General features: G+C 40.9%; 3 protein-coding genes across 3 annotated transcripts in view; 1 reads left to right on the forward strand and 2 right to left on the reverse strand.

Moving 5' to 3' along the window:
* Positions 1-659: 659 nt before the first annotated feature.
* zgc:101716 (uncharacterized protein LOC492784 homolog) lies at positions 660-5,070 on the reverse strand. The gene is made up of 6 exons (XM_035433585.1): positions 4,731-5,070; positions 4,411-4,506; positions 4,175-4,318; positions 3,432-3,904; positions 1,718-1,850; positions 660-891 (listed from the first exon to the last, which is right to left on the reverse strand). The coding sequence occupies exons 1-6, from the start codon at positions 4,833-4,835 to the stop codon at positions 694-696; spliced, it is 1,149 nt and encodes a 382-aa protein (XP_035289476.1). The 5' UTR covers positions 4,836-5,070; the 3' UTR covers positions 660-693.
* LOC118235692 (tumor necrosis factor receptor superfamily member 11B-like) overlaps positions 3,788-21,857 on the forward strand; it is a 113,076-nt gene continuing 95,006 nt past the window's right edge. Inside the window, exons 1-2 of the mRNA XM_035433359.1 lie at positions 3,788-3,872; positions 9,208-9,318. Of these exons, the coding sequence (XP_035289250.1) occupies positions 3,846-3,872; positions 9,208-9,318 (138 nt within the window). The 5' untranslated portion in view covers positions 3,788-3,845. The remainder of the gene's footprint in view (positions 3,873-9,207; positions 9,319-21,857) is intronic.
* Positions 6,278-19,042, reverse strand: LOC118235542 (zinc fingers and homeoboxes protein 1-like). The gene is made up of 3 exons (XM_035433021.1): positions 18,607-19,042; positions 14,733-17,607; positions 6,278-8,469 (listed from the first exon to the last, which is right to left on the reverse strand). Exon 2 carries the CDS (start codon positions 17,474-17,476, stop codon positions 14,753-14,755), a length of 2,724 nt encoding a protein of 907 aa, XP_035288912.1. The 5' UTR covers positions 17,477-17,607; positions 18,607-19,042; the 3' UTR covers positions 6,278-8,469; positions 14,733-14,752.

A 21,857-nucleotide genomic window follows, 5' to 3' on the forward strand; every position in this document is an offset into this window, starting at 1 on the left:
ACGATTCGAATCAAAGAAGTAATTCAATCTGATAAATTGTTTCTTCTACTGCAGATCCTGTGCGTGTTTGTGAAAGTTGAATTATTGCAATGTGTTCCTTAGCTTGTTTGCTGGTTAGCTCATTAAAGTGAAAACGACTAAAATATGGTACAGATTCAGATTCTTTGTTTTCATAGTTCGGAATCTAGCCATTTTTACAGGTCGAACAAAAGGAGTGATTTCAAAATTTTTATTTAATTTGTTACATTTTCCAGGTACAGTACAAGATGCCAAACAAACAAAAAGAGTAAAATAAATTAACTATAAAGACTCTACACCTCATCTTTTGTTTAGCAGCTGTAGGAGTGCTGCAACCAACCTGAGGAACCCCACTGGCCACAGGTCAGGCTTATAATCGAAGAGTACAATTAGCCTGACCAAGTGGACACTGATGTGAGAATCAGTCCAAATTCGAGGATTGTGCTTTCCCAAGAAACCAACAGTCAGTTACTTATCCTGCAACTCATGATCTTTTATAGGTGGGACTCCAGTCGGAGGCAGTGGTTCAAGCTGATTCAACCACTCACCTGTGATGTAATTTGGGCTAATACATGTTAGAATCAGCAAGATTCCAAGAAACTAATCTCACAAAGTAACTGCTCTGTCCAGATGTTTTAGAGAGGAAGTCTTCTCTGGGGAGACATGCTGACTCGGTTACTCCACGAGGGGCGCTGTGACCTTTAGCGTCTTTAGATGAGCTGCTCTATTCAATGAGTCATCAATCAGCAGGACTGTCTGTTTAACTTTGTTAAACCACTTCTCCTCAAAGTCTGAGATGCACAGACCAGCCAAACTCTCGCCGTCCTGGTTATCCTCTCTCATCTTCTCGGCAACCAGATCCTTCCCCATGACCTGCAAGCACAAAGAATAGACCCGCTCCTTAAATGGACAAGGCCAAGACTTTGGGGGGAAAAAAGCCAAAGGAGCCTGGAGCGGATTTTCTAAGTGACTGGATTGTAATCCCAGGCAGCAACTAAATTGTAGTTTAGTGCCTGGATGGTTATTTCCATACAGTTATTGGTTCGAAGCCCAGATGGGCACTGCTGGTGAATCGTAATACTAACTTCAGGAAGAAATGTGAGTTTCTCATATTTTGATTAAACTGCCTCGGAGCGAAACTGACAAGCAGCACCTTGACTGTGGAAACAGAGTCAATCCCTAATCATAGACTACACAACTAACAAAAGGTTCCCCCTCCCAACATGGAAGACAACAAATTAAAATAGGTCCAACCTGTTTAACTCAGGGGTTATTTGTTCATTTATAATTAAATAATCCAACAAATAATAAAATTGTGACTTCTGTTCCTCAGTTCAAAATTTTACCTGTAATGATTTTCTACTGTGCTACATCACACAAGTTTCATAGACTGGGTTTTTATTGCCTAGCTCTAGACAAGGGTTCTGCAACTCTGGTCCTGGAGAGCCACAATCTCCGCTGGTTTTTGTTTTCACCTTAGTCAGCAATCAGTTCAGAGCCAATTTACCAGGTGATGATAGTTAACTTTGTAATCAACTGTTTTAATTGATTATGTGCATAGTAGCAACAACCTAGCAGCAAGGACCGAGGACTAAGGTTGCAGACCCCATGCTCTAGACAATAGTCATCTTGTAGTCAGGCCCAATACCACCATTACAAGGCCTTAACCCACACCCTACAGCTGAATTAGTTTCCTGACCTCGGTGATGAGCTGATGTGTGCTCTCCTGTGGGTCCAACCACTGCAGTGCCTCTTCAGCTGCCAGCACAGCCCTCTCGCTGCTCTTCAGCACAAAGGAAGACTGCTGGAAGCGCAGCATCCGGAGGAGAAGCCTGAGGAGGTGGGAAATTAGTTTTACACACATTTCTTAGCTCATGGCAGGTCACATAGTAGAATCAGAAACCGTTGGGGTTTTGCAATAACAAGCAATAACAACCAAAAGGCTAAGCCTAGTTGGGCTGAACAGCCTGGTTTCATTACCATTAACGTCTTATGTAAAACGCGTGCTGAATCTTCAACTGGCAGCTCCCCAAAATACCACATAGGTTGCAAGAATACATAGTATGGACATATTTAATGGTCATGGCTGAGACAGGCAAAGTAAAACCCAAAGCAGATGAGGAGTAGATGGATGATTTGGACGATTTGGACTCAGTGCAAGTCATTATCTAATGTTAGCTTCCTGCAATTGTTGAGATGGGCTACACTGATTGCTTCATAGTTATGAATAATGTTACTGTGATAGCAGCAGTTGCATGGTACATTGATAGTGAATTGCATGGCAAGCTTTCAAAAGTGAACATTATGCGTATTTACCTGTGCATATTTTAATTGGTAAATGGTAAATGGATGGATAATTGATGTAGGATTGCGATTTGCATTAGGGTGCCCTCGTTAGGTGGCTACCTAATTGGTGTGCATCACCACACATGCCAAACGATGAAGTGGGCTTCAATCCTAGTCCTGGAAGAGCTGCAGGGTCTGCTGGCTTTCATTGTTACTCGGTACATGAGAAGTACAGCTATTAATCAGTTAAGCAGTTGATTACAAGGCTAACTCGGGTCACCTGGTTTCCTGAATCGGCTGCAGATCTTTAGGCAAAAATAAAAACCAGCCGACTCTGTGGCTCTCCAGGACCAGGATTAAGGATAACTGGTTGAGATAAGGGATGTTCAGTCTTATCTGAAAATGGCTGGTGTGGATGTAGGTTTTTTTGTTTTAGCTCAGCACTATGACACCAGATTAAGCCACTTATTAATCAATCAAGACCTTGTAAGTAGAATCAGGTGTCTTAGTGCTGGGCTAAAACAAAAACCTGCACCCACATCAGCCTTTCCACATAAAATTGGATTAGCAGTTATCATCAAACCTGGTCCTGAAGAGTCAGCAGGTTTTTGTCTTTACCTTAAGATCAGCAGCAGTTTAAGGCCCAAGTAACCAGGTGACCTGAGTTAGCCTTGTAATAAATCAACTGCATTAACTGATCCGATGCTGTGCTACTTAACAGCATAAGGCAGCAGACCACGCAGCTCTCCAGGAGCAGGATTAACGGCCACTGATGTAAGCCACGCTTAAAAAAAATAAATTTAAGAAACCCCAGGGAGAAAAATGCCAATGCACATCTCAGTTGACAAAGGCCACATTTTAGTTCCGTTGATCTTCTGGTTGTACTGCACCGTTTCCAAAGTGTGGCCAAGTCCTATCCTAATCCATGATACCTGGGTATCCTGACACAAACGGTCCCAGTACTGGGAAGTTTTATTTCAGCCAAGGTTTGTGCTTTCTGTCTTTAAAATTTAATGTACTTTCACTTACAATTAGATTTTAGGACCAACAATGACATGAAAATGTCATTGAAAATAAGTTTTAAACTGAAAATGTGAATGGAGTTGCTCTTTAAAAACTGCAGTCACCTGGTTCTGATGAAGCACATGCATGCCTTTAGCCACACACTTTCACACTCTTCCTTGTGTTGATCCTGCGTTCTGGTGCTGATCTGGCCTGCCACACAATGGGCTCCAGCGCTGTCCCTCTGTGTACAGCCCAGCCCAACACATCTTCCCCTTCCCTCTGTATGCTCCCCAGGACCCGTCTTTGAGTTTTGATGGTTCCTCTCTGGCAGGTTTGAGGACCCCTCACAGTCTGTTCTCTCTTCTTGTCCATCTCCAAGGAAGTGCACGCCAGAGCTGGAGGCAGCTAAGAGGGACTGCAGAAGCCTGAGAGATGCCTCTGCCAGCTTCTTCCACTCCCAGGGGTTGTAGGGATGGAGGGAAATGAGGTGCTGCAGCACTGATATCTCCTCCCGGAGTTCCCCGAAGTGTTGACTGATGGCCAGCTCCAGGTTTAAAACGCAGGTCAGGTGGCAAGTGTTGGTTGCTTCTTTTTTCTGTCCATGAAAGAAATTATAGGTCATGTAAATCTGGGTCATTCCTCATTAAATCCAACCTATTATGACATGGCCCTTTTGGGTTTTCTCCCCCCAAAGTTGCCAGATATAGCTACAACTGGGGCCACAGGTAACCAGGTCTGTAAATGTGGTTACCTTCATATGAGTGGTTCACTAAAAACGGTTTAAAATACGTATCAGCTGCACATATATTTTAAAATTCATATCCCACATTAGAGTAAGCAACCGATAATGGCACGGGTTCCTCACTAGTTTGTCGATTATCTCCAATGCCTCTTCCCGTCTGCCAAGGTAGCAGCAGCATCGCGCCTGGCCCTCCAAAACGTCGCGTCTGATGGTGAGGTTGCCCTCTGGCACCAAGGCGAGACATATGGAGTAATCTCCCAGTGCTGTCTGAACACAGAGACCAATAACGTTGCATCCGAATTCCGAAAGCAGATAAATCAAACTGACCGGCCTGAACTCTAAACCATGCAAGTTTATACCTGATAGTCTTTTCGACTGTAAGCCAGCTCTGCCCGAAATTTGAAGCCTTTCTGTTTCTCCAACTCATCCTCTGTGGTAATGCTTTCACAAAACCACTGAATGAAAATTAAAGATAGAAATTATCGTTACAGCACATAATTACGGCTCCACGTAAACTCTTATCTGAAATTCATCTTTTGACACAGCCACAACGTTACAGAATACATTACAGGTTTATATCTTATAATGTTACAAAGCAATGTTGTCACACGACAGCGAATTATTGCTAGTGGTTGCAATGCACAGCCATATAAGAATAGCAAATGTTCCCCAGACTCACCTCTGGTTCACATAATTTTGCGTTATAAGATGGAAGAGAAATGGAGATCTTATTTCTGGATTCTTCAAAAACAGAATCATCAAACGTGCTCCCTAATATTTCCATTGCAGTTTCCTAACTCGCTAATTTAAGTTTGAATTGCTTTCTGTGACCAGCGCATGCAAGCTTCTCAAAGATTATTCACAAACGGATTTTGGATTGTTTTTTAAACGTTCTCTCTTCAAAATGCTTCTAATTCAAGAATCCATTGTCGGAACTTTTTTTATTAGAACGAATATTACTACAGACCGGAACTCTATACAGACGAGGAAAATTTCTGGCTATGCAGTCAGCGCAGTAAAAAAGGTATTTTTGTGTGACACAATAAAAAGACCGACAAGAAAGAGGCCTTCATGCACAATGTTCCGCATCATCAAAGCCAAATGGCTTTATACATAGCTTTAGATTAGAGTTAATAAGAATGTTGCTCGCTACAGCTGGCAATGAACTGATGTGCTGTTGAAATTCTGTCAACAAAAATCTAATTTTGGTAAAGAACAAGTGTCTACATATTGTTGATGCCGGTGCAGTGTTTACCAGTTTTCTGTATCTTGTAATCTTTATTTAAAGGGCTAACAAACACTAAATCACGTTTTTTGAGTTCTAAAGCCAACTATCTTGTCTCCATTCAATACATCACTTTAATGGTATTGCAAAGAAAAACTAAAATATAATAAGCCGTAACAGTGCATTCTGTGCTTAAAAACAGCCAGGCACTTCGAAGCTGAAAAGATTTGTTTGGGCCCAGCCACTGAGCTGTATTTCATTGGGCCCAGCCAGCCCACATTCATGATGTACAAGTTATAAAAATCTACTCAATTTGGAACAGATATGTGGTGTTGCAAATAGCAAATTAAAACTCATAACCGTATACATCTTAAAGAAAGACAAATGCATATACTATAGCACTTGCAATATAATTTTAGGAGTGTTCAAGGTGCACAAATTAAATGCTGTTACTTATGTCATTCAATTTGGAGACTGTAGTTATGTGACAGGCAATGGTCCAGCCTTGAACAGTATGCCAGGCACACACCTCTCAGTTATAAGTCTGGCTAAAATGGAGCAGTTTCGAGTGCTAAACCTGCTCATTTTTTCAGAACATATCCCAGTACCTTTTAACCAATTACATCAGTTTAGGGAAGGCAGGTGAGGGGCACATATCAGCTTAGAATCTGACCTGTTACAGTCTGAGCTGTTCCCACCCAAGTTGAGTGCCATGAGATCACCTGTGAGCTGACTGCAGTCTGAGAATACCAAGTGTGTGCATAGTTTTGAAGGGTACACGGGCCACTACTATCCACTTGCAACCAACAGAGGGAGATGTAGATTGCTGGGCTCAAAGTGCAGGATGCTGGGACAAAGGATACCTCTTCAGTCTTCATGCAACATTTTAAGGTGAAAATGTTAGCATGTGAGCATTACAGCCCGCATTTCTGATACTCCTGTGAAAAGCTTTGAGAGCCCCACACTCAGGTCAAATTTTAAACAAAAACAGAAAACACAAATGTTTCCTTGCATTTTATTAGATACGATTTTCAAACACAAGTATATAAATATATATTTTATCCCTAGGCTACACCTTAAATCATCAACTTAAATTAACTGTGTTACACAATGCCTATTCTACGGAATAAAGCTCTTGCCACAGATGAAGTGCATTCAAGGGTCCACAGTATATCCCTATATTATATACAAGCATGTGTGTTTGGGTATACATATACAGCACGTAATTCATATACCGTGTTATATGTGTATACCTCATTTACATGCATAATTCACAATCATCACATGACTGTTTGCTTAAATTACTACAGTAATGGCAAACACCTTTTTTAATTGCCAGAAACAATTACAAGATTTGCTATTGATGCAACCCCATAAAATAATACAATTTAGCTTTTTAATGACTTTGAACAACCATTTTAGAGGATCCATGTTTAAAGAAATTCAGGCTTGTGTAACCACTATTTGAAGTAAGTCCACGATAAAGAAATGATTGACACATCCTCCCGATTGACACATGATATGGCACATGGAACAAGGCTGAGCTGTAATCTCTTAAAAGATAAAAATGCCAGTTTAAAAAAAAAAAAAAAAAAAAAAAACCTTCATTCCAGCAATCACCACATTTCTATCAAATTACAATACAGGTGTAGCTCCACTGTGTAGTGAATACCTAAGCTACAAGCTAAAGTCACCTTATGCAGGCAGAAGCGACTGACACCTAGTTCACAGGAAGACAAACAGATGCTGTATCGGTTTAAATCTTCATGCCTTCCAATTTCCCGACATTGCTTATCGGGGAAAAATAAACACTATATTCGTTAAATGTCTATGAACACCACAGAAGCAAAGCGTGGAAGCTAAGGCTAGATCAATCACAACCTTAAATATAAAAAAGTATAAAACCGTTAAAAACTACTACTGTAAAATACGACCGAGAGAAATACTTTATGTACAAAGTAAGGTTCTCTTCTGCCTTCCCTCGTGGGCTACTGTAAGTGGGGGCACTGAAGGTACGCACACAGAACATTTGAGGGGTGCATTTTTAGAGTACCCCTAACCTCTGCACTGCACCGCAGTGTCCATAATGAGTGGCACATGCTCTCAGTGGTACAGAAGGGCATTCTCCATACTCTCTCCAGGCTACATCCAAGCACAGCAAAGTGCATTGCTTTACATGCATTTAAATTTTATTTGTCCATCACTGGACATGCCAAGTCCTTTCGAAATTAAATGTTATTGCTCTACAGTTTAGTTTCTTTTCTTTTTTTTCTTAAAAAAAACAAAAAAAAACAAACATATCAAACAATAAATAATTGTATATACTACTTTAAAACATTACAGACCCTGTAATTAAAGATGCTTGAAAGACTTGTTTCACTGTATTGTATGCATGTCAAATTCTTTTTCAGGCAAGGCCTATGTACATGTAGTTCTGCTTCCTTCTTGCCACCTGATTTCCTTCTGCATACCAGAAAACTTGGGGTTTAATATAGTCCAACTTGACTGAACCAGGGAGTGTTTTTTTTTTTTTTTTTTTTTTTTTTTTGCACTTGCAGGGCAAAAAAATGGCTCCTCCTCTTCACATCTCAGGCAACTGCCTGCTCTCTGTGCTTTAAAGAGACTTCCAACAGCCGTGTAAAAACATTTAAAAAATCTGACCCTTTGAAATTAATATAACAGCAGTTAAGCACCGATCTACAGGGAGACTAAAATCAAAAGCACAGGTTACTCCTTTGTGTGTGTGTGTGTGTGTGTGTGTGTGTACGTGTGTGTTTTTAAAAAATAAAATAAAAATTTTTAATCTAAATGTAGTCAATTCCTTCTGATTAACAGAATGGAGAAGAGAAAGGAAAACAATCAGGGGGCTGTCATCTTTAACACACAGTTCAAGATGACCAAACCGACATGACAGATGTTCTCTCATTTTGATCAAATTACTGAACGCATTATTTGCTGAGAGAATAAATCTGCTGGATCTTAAAGGTGCAAACATGATTCGCGATGGGGAACCGGGCTAACGGCACAGGAAACCAAAGCCAGCACTGTTGCTTTGGCACCGCAGATCCACTGCGGTCTTGAACCGTTCCTTCGCATCCAGGCACTTTACTGTTAGACACAGTAATGGAATCTTCCTCACTCCATTCGCACGTCATAATCTTCCAGCTTCACTCTTCTTAAAACACAGATCATTCTAAAAGAGGGACACAAAAACAGAACATCAATATGTAACATGAGAAGTATTCAAATGTCTTGCTTTTATCCACTGAATTCTAGAGCATAGGTTCTGTCCTGGTTTGAATCCCGCATACACGTTTCTATACTGTGTGAGACTGAGAGGCTGAAGTCTCTGTGGGCCCACTGATGTATATCATCAATTGGAGGTAACCTGCCTGTTCTCTAGAGTAAGTGACATTGAAGCAGATGTTCTTCCTGCACACCATTGTTTTGCTACAGAAAAGTGTATTTTCAATATATTAATGCAATCTGGAAGTGAACTGCTATTGAAGCACCTTATTTTTTATCTGGGATCAGAGGAAAAAATGAATGCATGCCTACAACACAGGGAAAAAAACCTGGCATTACCTTGCAGTGTCAGAATCATTTTTCGGTAGGTACTTCATTATAACTACTTCAGAATAACAGTGGTAATCTTACACATTCCTTTAATTTCATATAGCTACCAATTTCATTGAAATTGAAGCTAGTGAATGTAAACTACAGCACTATGGTCTTGCTAGCTATCTGGAAGCTAGTTCATTTCTTTGTGATGCTAGTTAGCTTGTTAGGATTCATTGTTTGTTTGTCAATGTCATGCCTATTTTATTTCTTATGAGTTTCATATGTCATTATGATGCTAATGAGTTACTCAGATAACTAATTTAATGTTTGCTTGAAAGCTTGTAATGTTAGCTAATCTGTTTGCTTCCAGCTAGTTGGCTCATCCACTCAGTACAGCAGTCCAGAGCAGAAGCATAGTTGCAGCATCTCATCTTTCAAGCCCACAGCCCATTTGGAAACTCGTGCCATATTGTACTCTCAGGTAAGGACTTTATTTTTTAAATTTCTCCTGTTTTAGTAGCCAAGCAACACAGCAGCTGCACGCCCAATACTTTAATTGGTTCCCAGTTTATTTTGTGGTATAGCCTATTACTTTTCTCCTCTATTACACTTAATTAGCACTTTTTGCAGACACTGTACTAAATAATGTTTCCATTGGTGGAAGGTAGCTGGCAGTGAAGAGTGACGGCACATATAATACCCTCTAGCCTTATTTTAAGGTGGAATTTCTGAAAATTATCGTTGCCAGATCTCTAAAGACTTAAAGCCACATGTGTCCACAAAAGATGACAAGTGGCAAAGAAAGCAGAAACAATAAAATGAAGTCAAACAAAACCACTACGACGCCAAAGTAAAATGTAAGAAGTAAAATTTATCCCCTCAAAAGTTTCCTCCAGAAATGAGCCTAATATTTCATGGAGTACAATAACTGGGACCTAATGTCAAAGAGAACAACATTAAAATGCTTGTTTTTTGGGTTTTTTCCCCTAATCCCTCATAGGAAATGGGATCACAGCACATTTTATGAAAGACAAAAAAACGACATTACAGAAATCCTTTAACTGATTAATTTCTTTTCAAATGAAAGCTCCATTCTGTCACAAAACTAATGAAAATGTTATCTTGACCTAGGAAAAAAGATATTAAATAAACGTCCACTCAAAGTGTAAAATCAAATATTTTCATTTGTGCCACTTCATTTTCAAATGTATATTTATAATAAAAAATTTTAAATCAAATTTCAAAATTTTTAAAACCAAAGTTTCACTGTCACAAATAAATTACAAATGTTCAGCAATTTTTTTATTTTTTTATTTTAGCTTTAGTAAGATGACATCTGATCATTATCCATTACATTACTGTACTGTGTGTCTGAACTCAAAGCACTGTTCTCTTGCGGGTCATTTGCTCCATATATCTGATCGGCACTGAAAAGCTGCAGTGCTCTTTTGCTGACTTGCCAACATTTACCTTGGAACTGCAACACAGAGTGCACCCCCACAAGTAAATTAACCAAAAGTAATCCATCCGATTACACAGTTTGGTTTTCACTGAACTGACTCCTGAGAACATTCTCTCCAGAAATGCACTGCCCACAAGAGATGACTAACGGTCAGTTTTAAAAGGAAGCACTGTTCCCTTGTGCTCATCCTCGGGGGACAATACCTCGAAAAGAGGCTTGATGACACAAGACAGTGCTCCTTAAAAACCACTTTGGGATTTGAGCAAATAGAACACCCAGATTAGAAGGGAGGTGGTTGAAGATATTCCAGATGCAGAAAGCTAGGGAATGGCGAATGTACTTAATCTGTTCATCTGAATGCAATTTGGGAATTCAGAGTCTGGACAAAACGGAATTGTGTTCTCCCCATGACTGATGCGCTATCATTTCCAAAACCTTGGAATAGCTTGAACTTGACAGCTTGAGGCCTATACTCTCTACTCAGGTCTTCAATGTGTTGAATAAATCCTCCCCGGTTCCCTGTACTCTCACTGAAGAATCTTACAACCACACAGGGATCCTTTTCAGAAGACACATCATTCCAGTCTTCAATAAGCAGTGAAAATGGCTTACCATTGACATCATACTAGGTTTGCCGTGGTGTTCAGTTTAACCAGTGGCATACAGTGCATGAGCCTACACTGGTCTTATCTCCACACTGCCAATACCAGTATTTTGTAATCGCAATATTAAAATAAAATTAAAGTACAAAATAGAAGTGCATCTGCAGAGTTTCAAAATTGGTGTTATCAGATGAATAGAAGCACATTACATAGCCTACGTGTCCTTATCACTGATCAATGACAGCATTAGAAAGGTAAGTGTTGGAAACACTTGAATAAACCTGCACTGAGCACTGATGTTGCTGGTAGTTTTCAGTTCAGTCCACCCAAGAATTTGGCTGGCACAGTTGTAATATAGATTGCAGGCCTATTTTATAGTAATTATTTTGCACGGCCATAGATAGGTTACAGTTTTGTACCTTGTTTTCATTCATTTTATAGTTGTTGCGTATTTGCAATGCTGATGCTACTTTATTTACTTTTGTTAGGTTTGTAACAGGGAAATTAAATTTAGGCTATTTATTAGCAAAGTTAATTCATCTTGTATGTTTAACATGTCTTAATCACCTCTCTAGGTTTATAAGTGTATCCACCAAGCTAGCTAATGTTAGCTATCTGTGTAATTCACAACTGCTAGCTAGCTAGGTAGCCTTCTTAGCTACTAACTCACAGGCTAGTGAGGCTACTAAGTTAAATAGCATACCAGTAGCTATACATCTGCAAGCGCAAAACTAAATGTGAAAGTGTACAATCATGTGATACAGTTGTATCAAATAAGGGGTTGATACGTGAGAATGACACAGAAGCTGGAAATAAGGTGTTGCGGTCTTCGCAGTTGCACTGTCAGCAAGCCCCCCCCAGCGACAAAGGTCGGTAATACTGGTATCAACTGTGTTTTAGATGGAAATAACACTGGTGTCAAATATAGTAACTCTGTGACAAGCCTACATCACAGATTAGATCTTCTTTTAAGGCAGGCGAAAGAATGCTGTGCACTCTGAACAGTGAATATGGACCTCGTCCAGGGTACCTCCTTTAGCATTCTTGTTAGCATTCCTCTTGGTGGTCAACTGTTGCTAAAGACAATGACAAGACACTGTAACTGCCAACTCAATCTCTGCGCTCTTCACAGCTTCGTTTACTCTCACCTACTGCTTTACTGCTAGGGGCCTTGATTCATTTGCTGCATTTATTTTTCTCTCTCTCTCACTCACTCACTCACTCACTCCTATCATGATCAGTCAGGCTTGACACCCTTGGCTGGACAGCTGAATTACACACTTTGAGGGAATTTTCAGTGCCACCTGAGGCCTTATTTTATCAAGATATACAGTGGCTGGAAAGTTTTTACCCCCCCCCCCCCCCCAATTGATCATTTCTCATTTTGTTGTGTTGCAAAGTCAAATGAAGTTATAATTGAACTGGATTTTTTCCCTCCCATGCGCATAACTTTCAATAATGCCAAAATTAAGTATTTAGGATTAAGATGTCTTCAGAATTATACAAAAAATAAGAACATGTATTGATTATTTAATATGTATTAAAACAGAATTAATACCTTTAACCATGAAAATGGCAGAAATATACTAAAATGGCAGTGCTTCTTCCCCACACTAACCAGTCAATGCAAAAAGCTGAATTCTAGCAACCCTGATTGTTTCCTACCTGTCAACATTTCCCTTCTGAAGCAACCACTGCATGGATACATGCTTGCTAATGTCCAAGACCAACCCACTGATGTATCTCAACCTCCAAACAGTGCTCAGAGCGTATCACAGAACAGCCTTGTATAGCAAACAAACAATTGGCCAAATATGTATTCTCATCAAAATCTTTAAGTGTATAATACTACTAGCAATTGCAAAATGAGGCCTAAATTTATTTTTTCTTAAGTTCACTAAAGAAGCTAGTTATCTATAGCAACTAGAAAATCAATCAGAGGTGTTCTTTACTAGCTAACATTATCTAGTTAGCATGCTAAAATGCTAATGTCACAATCGCCAGCTGAAAAAATAAGGAAAACATTTCAGTGCTGGATCAGAAATAACAATGCTTTAATTTTCTAATGCATGTTTAAACTAGCTTCCTAGCTTCTGTCAGTGTTCCAAGAGACAGCCATGGAATCAACCCTCCTAGCCAGTAGCCAGAGCAAGTCAAATGTTTTGCAAGACTTCACAAAACCTTAGCAAAAGTCTATGATATTGTCTAACCGATATTGCTACGGCAAGCATCAAAGCAGACTGTTAGTTGATAGACCTAGCTGGTTAGTTTCATATACAGAGCAGTCCATAAGCATTTGCACAGTGACACATATTTTTTTTTTTTTTTTTTTTTTTTTTAATGAACCTAAATTTATTGGAAAAATGGCTGCCCGGCTGTTTCTTGGCCAGCTGTGTGTGGACGCACTGTACTGCTAAAGCAATCAAAGAGTTTTTCAGAGCAAAAACGTGGAATGTTCTTGACTGGCGAAACAGAATCCAATTAAACATGCGTTTCACTTGCTGAAGACGTGACTGAAGGAAAAAATCCCACAAAACAAATAGGAACTGAAAATGGCAGCAATACAGGCCTGGCAGAGCATCACCAGGGAAGATACTCTCACTCTGGTGATGTCTGGGTCACAAACTTCAGGCAGTCATCGATTGCAATGGAATGCTAAATATGATGACTTTCTTCAAGATTGTTAATTTGTCCAATTACTTTTGGTCGCCAAAAATGGGGGGCTTTGTATAGAAAGGGCTGTAATTCGTAGATGGATCACCCAGAATGGATGTAAATATCCTCAAATTTAAGCTGACAGTCTGGGCTTTAACCTCATATTCACGGTTTCATTTCAAATCCAAAGTTCTGGAGCACAGAGCCAAAACAACAAAAATTGCGTCACTGTCCAAATACAGACACCACTGTATCCGACTCAAAATGGTGACTTACAAATGGCAGCAGAAAATAAATATGCATTGCTGCAATACTTAAAAGTGGCTTAACTTTGATGGTCAATATCAAAAAAGCAGTATCTCCCAAAGAATTCAGATTTAGGGAACGTCTACTTTATGTAGTTCTCTAGTGTTTGAAGTTTTCAGAAGTTTTATAAGGCTCCTCAATTGGTGGGAAGCACTTTAGGTCTATCTAAAGCCACATTAGCTAGCTAAAAACACCTGGCGCACATCAGGTTACTCCTCTGTTCATCCACATTATACAAGGCTGCATATTGGAATCAGGGCAATTAAATCCAAAAAGACATTAATTCTCTGATGCCTCTACTAGTACTTTAAATGGGTCATTCATTTTCTGTTTTTATGTTATTGTAGTTTTTGTTTTACCTTGGCTTAGATATTTTTTGTGTGTGAAAAAGGATATTTAGACATTTACAGATGTTTCGGATTTTACGGTGGCAGGCAGCCTACATGGCATTCGGGTTTGTGGTCTAAAGCAAGAAAATGCACTTGAAGTAGCCTAACTATTTTAACTATTTTACTATAGATTATCAGACCTTCATCATAGAATTGTGAATGACTCTGACTAAAGTCTTCTGACCAAAAGATCTGCTATATTAAAAGGATCTGCAATTATTTCTAGTGTGCCAAAGTTTCAATCATTAATACAGTTTTTCCTCGGGCACCTAGGCTACAAGTAGTAGCCTATAAGATGTAGCTATAAGATGTGCAGATTCTCCCTTTATTCGGTATGTTTTGTTAAACATTTCCCACAGCCGATAAAATAATTCGGTAATATTATGAAAATCAGTAGGAAGACTACCAGGTTTGGCTCATGAATCAGTCATTCGAAGTAGAGCCCCCAGTAATCTTTAAAACATATAGGCGAGTGCTTTACCTTTTGTCCATTATCAAGCCTCAAGCCTCAGATACAGCCAGCGTTCTTCTGACACTCTGTGGTGGCTCCCAACTGTCACTGTCATCAGATTCACCTTCCTCATCATCTTCATCACCAATGCCATCTCCCTGCTCTTCAGCTACCATCTCACTCTCACCTGGGGATTCCTCCTCTTCCTCCTCGTTTTCAGCAGTATCGTCAAATAGGGTCACACCAGCGTCCTCCCTACGATGGACCTCAGCAAACCACTCTCTCACCTGCTCATAGCCCATATTGGACTTCGCCACAAGCTCATCCAGGTCCTGCTCATTCAGAAACTTGTACTTCAGGTAGTATTCCTTCAGGATCTCTTTCCCCGATTTGAACTTCATTGTCGGGGGCGACTTGCCTCTGCCTAGGGCAGACTTCTTGGCCCTCCTCCCCCAAGACCTTCCGCGGCCTTTGCTCCGAGTTCGGGCCCGCCCTCTCTTCTTGTTCCCACTTCCGTTCATGGCTCCCGCATTTCCACTTTGGTAGTAGAAGAACCACTTCAGATTGCCGTTCTTCCATGCGTAGCGGCTGTCTCCAAACCAATTGACGACGTATGACCTGGGTAGGCCACTCTCCTCAGCCAGCTGGTCATACTCCTCAGTTGAGGGCCACTGTGTGCGCACAAAAGCATTCTTCAAGACATGGAGCTGCTCAGGGGTTTTCTTCCCAAACTTATCCTTGCTTCCCCGTCGCCCGCCAGGTGGGGTCTGAGCCCGGGCCCCCTGTCTGGAGGTTGAAGGCGATTTAGTCGCCTCATTGTACATACGTTCTGATCGGAGTTCAGCCAGCTCTGCCATTGATTTCCGCTTTTCTGTGAACCAGGCATCAGTCTCTCGCCTGGTGAGCTTAGTCTCTGTTCTCAGCCGATTCAACTCTTCATCTGTGGGTGTATCACACTTCTGGAAGCTCTCCTCCAAGACCACCAGCTGCTCTGGGGTCTTTTCCTTGAACTTCTGGAGCGTAAAGTCAGGGAACGGGTTCCAGGATTTGTTTCGAGTTTCTTTCTCTTTCATGGGTACAGGTGCTTGTGGGACGGGCTCCGCTGTTTCGTCACTGGAGTCAATCACAATGGTGCTGCTGTTACCAGAAGAGGGGCCTTCGTTGAAGACAATGATGTGGCTGTTCTTGGAGTTGCGCTGGTTGTAACGTGTGTCACTGAACCACTTCTTGATCTCGCCCTTGGTGAGGTTGGTCAGTTTCATCAGCCGGGCAATCTCAGCATCACTAGCAAAGTGGTTCTTCAGGTAGCTGGCCTTCAGCTCCGCCAGCTGCTCCTTGGACTTCTTGGGCCGCAAGCCGAAGTGGTCAGCACTGAGCGCAGAGTTCTCCTGCGGGGTCAATGTAGGGGGCTGGACAGTGGTGGCTCTTTTGGTCTCTACAGTAGCTGAGGCTGGCTGGCTGGCAGCAGGCTTAGGTGGCGCCACCTGGCCAGGGACCCCTGCCACAGCTAGGGTGATGGGCGTGGACACAGGGAAGCTGCTGGGGCTCCCCACTTGTGTCAGCACCAGGCCTGGCTGCCCCATGATCTGACAGGTCTGTAGTATAGACTGCAGGCCATTGGCCTCAGCAGAGAGGTGGGCTGGAATCACTGTGATAGTCTGTGGCACAGTGTGCACTGTTCCATTAAACTGCTTCCTCCTGGCGTCCTCAACCTCCTCGGGAGTCCAGCTCACGCCGTGCTTCAGCCGCTGGGCAGAGAACCAGATCTTAATCTGCTCCTCCCCATACTTAGTCTGGGCTGCCAGTCCGGAAATCTCCGATGCGGATGGATAAGGGAACTTGTTGTAGGTGCTGATCAGCAGAGCGTTGTTATCCATGGCCCCATTGTACGTGGGGATGCTGCTAACTGGAATGAGGAGCTGCGTCTGGGCGTTCTGGTGGGCCTGAAGGGCAGACAGGATCTGGGCCAGACCCGCGGGAAGCATGGTGGCGGGGTTTACAGTGGCCTTCTTTGATTCTGCCAGGACAGGGTTAGGGTTGCTGACGATTACGCTGGGTTTTGCTGGCTCAACAGGGAGCGAAGCTACTGCCGCCTCAGCGGGAGTGGGCATGGCCAAGGGGACCGCCTCCTCACCCTCCGCCCTCGCCTCACCTTCATCGGCTACTTTGTGGGACACGGCGATCCTCTTAGCCTCAGCTCTGCTCTTCATTTTCATGATGGGCGTCTTGCTTAGTGAGATTCCGTGGACTGCCACGTCCTCAGAAGCTCCAGCCTCCTGCTGCACCGAATCACCATTGAAGGGGGCATCACTGGCTTGATCGGAGACCGTTCGGCCGCCGTGCCTCGCTATAACCCGTGCAAAGCCATCTTCCCCTGGGTGGTGGTGGGCATTGTGCTCCAACAGTGCATCATACTGCTTGGTGAGAAAGTTGCACTCCACGCAAATGTAGGATGAGTTCAAGGCCACGTTTGGGTGCTCAGAGTCAACGTGGAATGTGAACGCGTTGAGCTCTGGGGTCTGGTAGCTGCAGTGAGCGCATTTGTACTCGCCTTCCACCATTCTCGATGCCATGGATTTGACGTAGCGCTCAACGTCTCGCGTGTCGTCGTCATCTGGCTCATTTTCAGCGGGGATCGTGGCGCTTTCTAAAGGGGCTTCAGCTGCATTCTCTGCACCATCCTCCCCCTCTGTCACCTCCATATCTGGGTCCTGTTCCATAGTGTCTGAAGGAATGACCATGCAAGGTGTTGTTGACTTCCTCCTGCTTGCCATTGCATCAACTGGCACCCAAAGAGAGGTGTCTTTAGAGAACAGTGCTGTGTTATCTCCCTTGCTTGTGCTTCCTCAGACAGTTAATGATCACATGTTAGCCACTTGTCAGATTACGCCGTTTCACTCTTACCCTGTAATACAAAGAGAAAATAAGAGACTAAATTTAAGAGGAATATGTTTATGAAACTTTACAAAAATGTATTGTATCATCCAGTCAGAAAAGTCCAATTTAGATTCAATATCACTGTCAACACTTTAGACTGGCATCTCTTTGTCCAGATTTGAAATTCAACGTTTGCATCGGCGTAGCCTTTTTTGTTAAAGGATGTGAGAACGTTCCTTGGACCAAAATAACCACGTTTTCCCTTTGTCCTGGTACTAGTTTTATTCACTGGCGTTGCGTCAAGATGTTTTCATTTTCCTTTGCAAGCACAAGCTTCCAAACATTCGAACGACTCGTATACTTTCTGAATTAAGCCCGTTACACGTTTGTGTTCGCTCCGTCACATTTGCTAAACACATTTCGCTGCCACAATATCAATAATATAAGTGTAAAAATAATAGATACTGTAATCTAACAACCCCATATTGTACCTGTATAGGCAACTAACTAGGGTAATTGCAACTTTGAGAAGTTAAAGCAAGTGCAAATTATTGCTAGTCAATAATGAGTGCACAAAAGTGGGTGTGGTTCTAATTTACATATATAGTATTATAAATATTCCAATCCCGTCTATAGGATTTCATATAATCCAACTGATCATTGTTCATATAACGATAGCTAGCCAGCTAACAACATTGAGGTAGGTACAGTCGCTGGCAAGCAAACTTTTCTCAATACGTCACGAGCTCATCCTTAAATTCCAAAAAGTCAACAATCCAAAAAATGTAATCAACGTTTATTTCCTTCCCTGTAAAGCGGGGTAACTAGCAAGCTAGTTTGTTCTATGCGAGCTGGCAACTGAGGCATTGCTTCAAGATTATATCGGGTTACTACGGTAGCTTGCCATCAGCACCGTTAGTTGTGCCAATGGGATGTGTGTAGCGGCAGATAATGCCCTTTCTAGGTCGACATGCAACACTTCAGTGCTGAGCAGCTAGCTAGCTATGTAACTAGCCGACAAACTCACCTGGAAGAACACTAGCCTCTCCGTTGCAGCACAAACCCAGACTTCACCGTTTTCTACTGCGCACAGTCTTCTGTTCTGGTCGCTAGCTAGCTGCCTGGGGTTAATGCTGCGAACAGGTTAAAAGATTGCAGCAGTTTCGTTAAGTGGACTCCCCAGTACTAGAAGCAAACGAAAATGATTCCACTACTTGCCTTTAGCCAACGCAGATGGACAACAAAAATACTGAACGGTTTTCGCAACTGCGCACCTTTTGTTATGACAGGTAAAAATACATTTATTTTAAAGATCGATTCAACTCATAAAAGAAATAAAGCTTCTGTAAGTTATCCATTAATGAAATGCAATAATATTTAGTCTTAATATTAGCAGTTTTTATTTACTGGGCGTCACCACCGATGGAGCACACCCTGACGTCATTGCTAGGCGACTCCACCTCATGAACTATGATGGGCTGAGTATGGAGGGTAATATATGCCAAAATTAAAAAAGACTTAAGTGATGAAATAAATTTTCCATGGGGAATAGATTCCAAATTGGCGAAAATAAATTAGGAACAGAAAAGCTAAATGTTTGTTTTCATAGGTTTACCTGGCAACATTATTGTCCTTGTTTGGCATTCATCTTTCTCAGTTTAGAAGTTTGCCATTGATTTTCTTCCACTGAAATTCCAATGATTTGTTTATTTTTAACTGTTCAATGGTATCCAAATGAATTCTGTAACTGAGATAAGCAGATCAGTGTAAGGTGGTTGTTATTTGCGCCTGTGTATTTTGAGAATGAAATACCATCATTATAACCCAGATCATTTGGTTGAAGGACCCCAACACACACTGCACGCATTCTTTTCTGGAAAAAAGTTATATTGTTATATGCAATAACTGAAACATGGTATACAGGATAAGCTAAGAGTTTTATCACCATGTCATCTGGTGCAATTCATTACTTGTGTACGTCTCAACTTTGGCCATGCAGTTCTGGTAACCAAGTTTCATATCATGTCATTCAATCTGTCTACCTTTTTCTAGAGCCACGCTAGTTCAACATGTCACAACTTTTTATGACTAATTTGTGAATCATTAGATAGAGAGACCAAAACTAATGTATGAGCAGTCCAACAATGTATTGTGTTATCTAAATTTATTTTAATACCTTGGGCAGGGGTACGCATATGGACATTTTTATTTTTCACAAGCTGCAAAATTTCACAATGCAAAATACATGACACTTGCTCCTTGCTATCAAACTTTTAATCATACTGTATCTTCAAATTCCATGGTAGAACAGTCATATCTGCTTTTAAAAACTGGCAGTTTGTGAGAATCTTTAAGAATATTGTGAATGACAGTAACACATGTTTTTTTCAGTTGCTCTCCATGCATTTTGAAGGTTTGAGCTGCAATATTATTTGTCATTATTTTATAATTATTCCATAGTATGAGACTGATTAATATTACATAAACACATCAATGGTGTTTATAATTCAGTATGTCTTTTGTCATAATGAAAAGATCAAATCAAAAGTCATATTCTACTTGTATACATTCATGTATTCAAATCAAAAGGCACTTAAATTAGGGTTTATGTGGAACTTAATACTCACTCAGCTGATTAAGTTTATCAATTTAATAACCAGCAGAGAACCAATGATATATTCTTGTCCCAGAAAATGTTTTAAAAATACAAAATTTTACAAAACCAAAAACATAGTGTAATAAAGGGTTATAGGCAGTACAAAATAAATTGTTGCAAAGTAGAACATAGAAGGATTAGAATAGAATAATTCAACCAAAATAGTAATTTTACTATTTTCAAATAACACAAACACTCAGTCATGACACAATGCATTTTATAAATGTTTATATTTATATTATGAAGAAAAGTATTTACTGTTATTGTTTTGCAATGTGAATAAATGTCTAATATTTTTTCTTACAATTCTTATTTGTTAAAATAAGACATTGTTTAAGTTTGTGATTTTCATGTACAGCTTGATGTAGGCGTGCACAATTAGATGTACAGCTTGATGTAAGTGTGCACAATTAGACTAATTTCTTCAAGATACAAAAATTCCAGTGACTTTATTTTAAATGGTGGAATGAACTTCTTAAAGATCTCTAACGAAGAGGGGTTTCTTGTAATGCAGGTATGTATGGGACAGTATTTGAACTCTTTACTTGATGGAGTGATAGAGAACCTGACACCATTGTAATTGAAATTTTTTGTAGTTAAACCCTAACAGTTTTTTTCTAAATTTAGGCATGTAATCGACGTTTGAACTCTTACTCTCAAGGTGTCACTGTTGACACTGTAAACTCGGAAATGGTTCTATTTAACATCACAGAAGCCACTAATGAATTACCATCAACAAGTAATTAGACAAACATTGTCAGGATCAGTGCACATTATGATGCAATTAAAGGAAAGTGACACCAAAGTGTAACATTGATGCACCAAGGACATCTCGAAAAATGACAAGACAGACTAGCAATATTCACCTGGTTCATTACACACCGGCAGAGATAATAAACAAGTGCAAATCCGCAATAGCTGCGACCGCACACGTGCATGCATCCATGTGTGCATGCATCCACGCACACACCCTCACACCAACACGTGACCTCTTTTTTGGCTCATGAATAACCTTTCCACAAAATCTTGTGCAGATCTGTGAATCCATTCGGGAGTTATGCACCTTTTTGTGATCACCACGCCCCCTTTTGGTCAATCAGCCTTGAGAGTTACTCAGCTCTACCTTTGGTCATGACCAATGTCCATGCCAAATTTCAGCCTCCTGGGGCGAGAACTGTGGCTGCTACGGGGTGGGACACTTTGTGGAACTCAAGGATTCTCTCATTTATAAAATTGGATACCACAGCTCAGAGTGCTGCACTGATTAAGGATTGTTCCTGTGAGTGTGTCCATTGAGGTTGAACTGCAAGTTATGCTATATCTTAATATTGATGTCATCAAATATATATACAGAAGTTTGTGGACAATTGTGGTGTTCTAGTGGAAGTACTAAATTTTCTGAGAATACAATTTCCTTCCATTGAAAGGAAAGTTCCTAAACATGCCACAAGGTGACACTGTTTACTTGAAGGCCTTGAGTTGGTATAACTGCCTTTTCAAACAAGCAAAATTGTATATGGTCTAAATTCTGTGGCCTCATGTGTAGGCAGGCTTTTAATACAGCCACTTTCTTGATCCAATAGAATTCTTCCATATTTTTATTTTACTTACACTTATTAACA

The sequence above is a fragment of the Anguilla anguilla genome, chromosome 1 (assembly GCF_013347855.1).
Source record: "Anguilla anguilla isolate fAngAng1 chromosome 1, fAngAng1.pri, whole genome shotgun sequence".
In the NCBI taxonomy this organism is placed as follows: domain Eukaryota; kingdom Metazoa; phylum Chordata; class Actinopteri; order Anguilliformes; family Anguillidae; genus Anguilla; species Anguilla anguilla.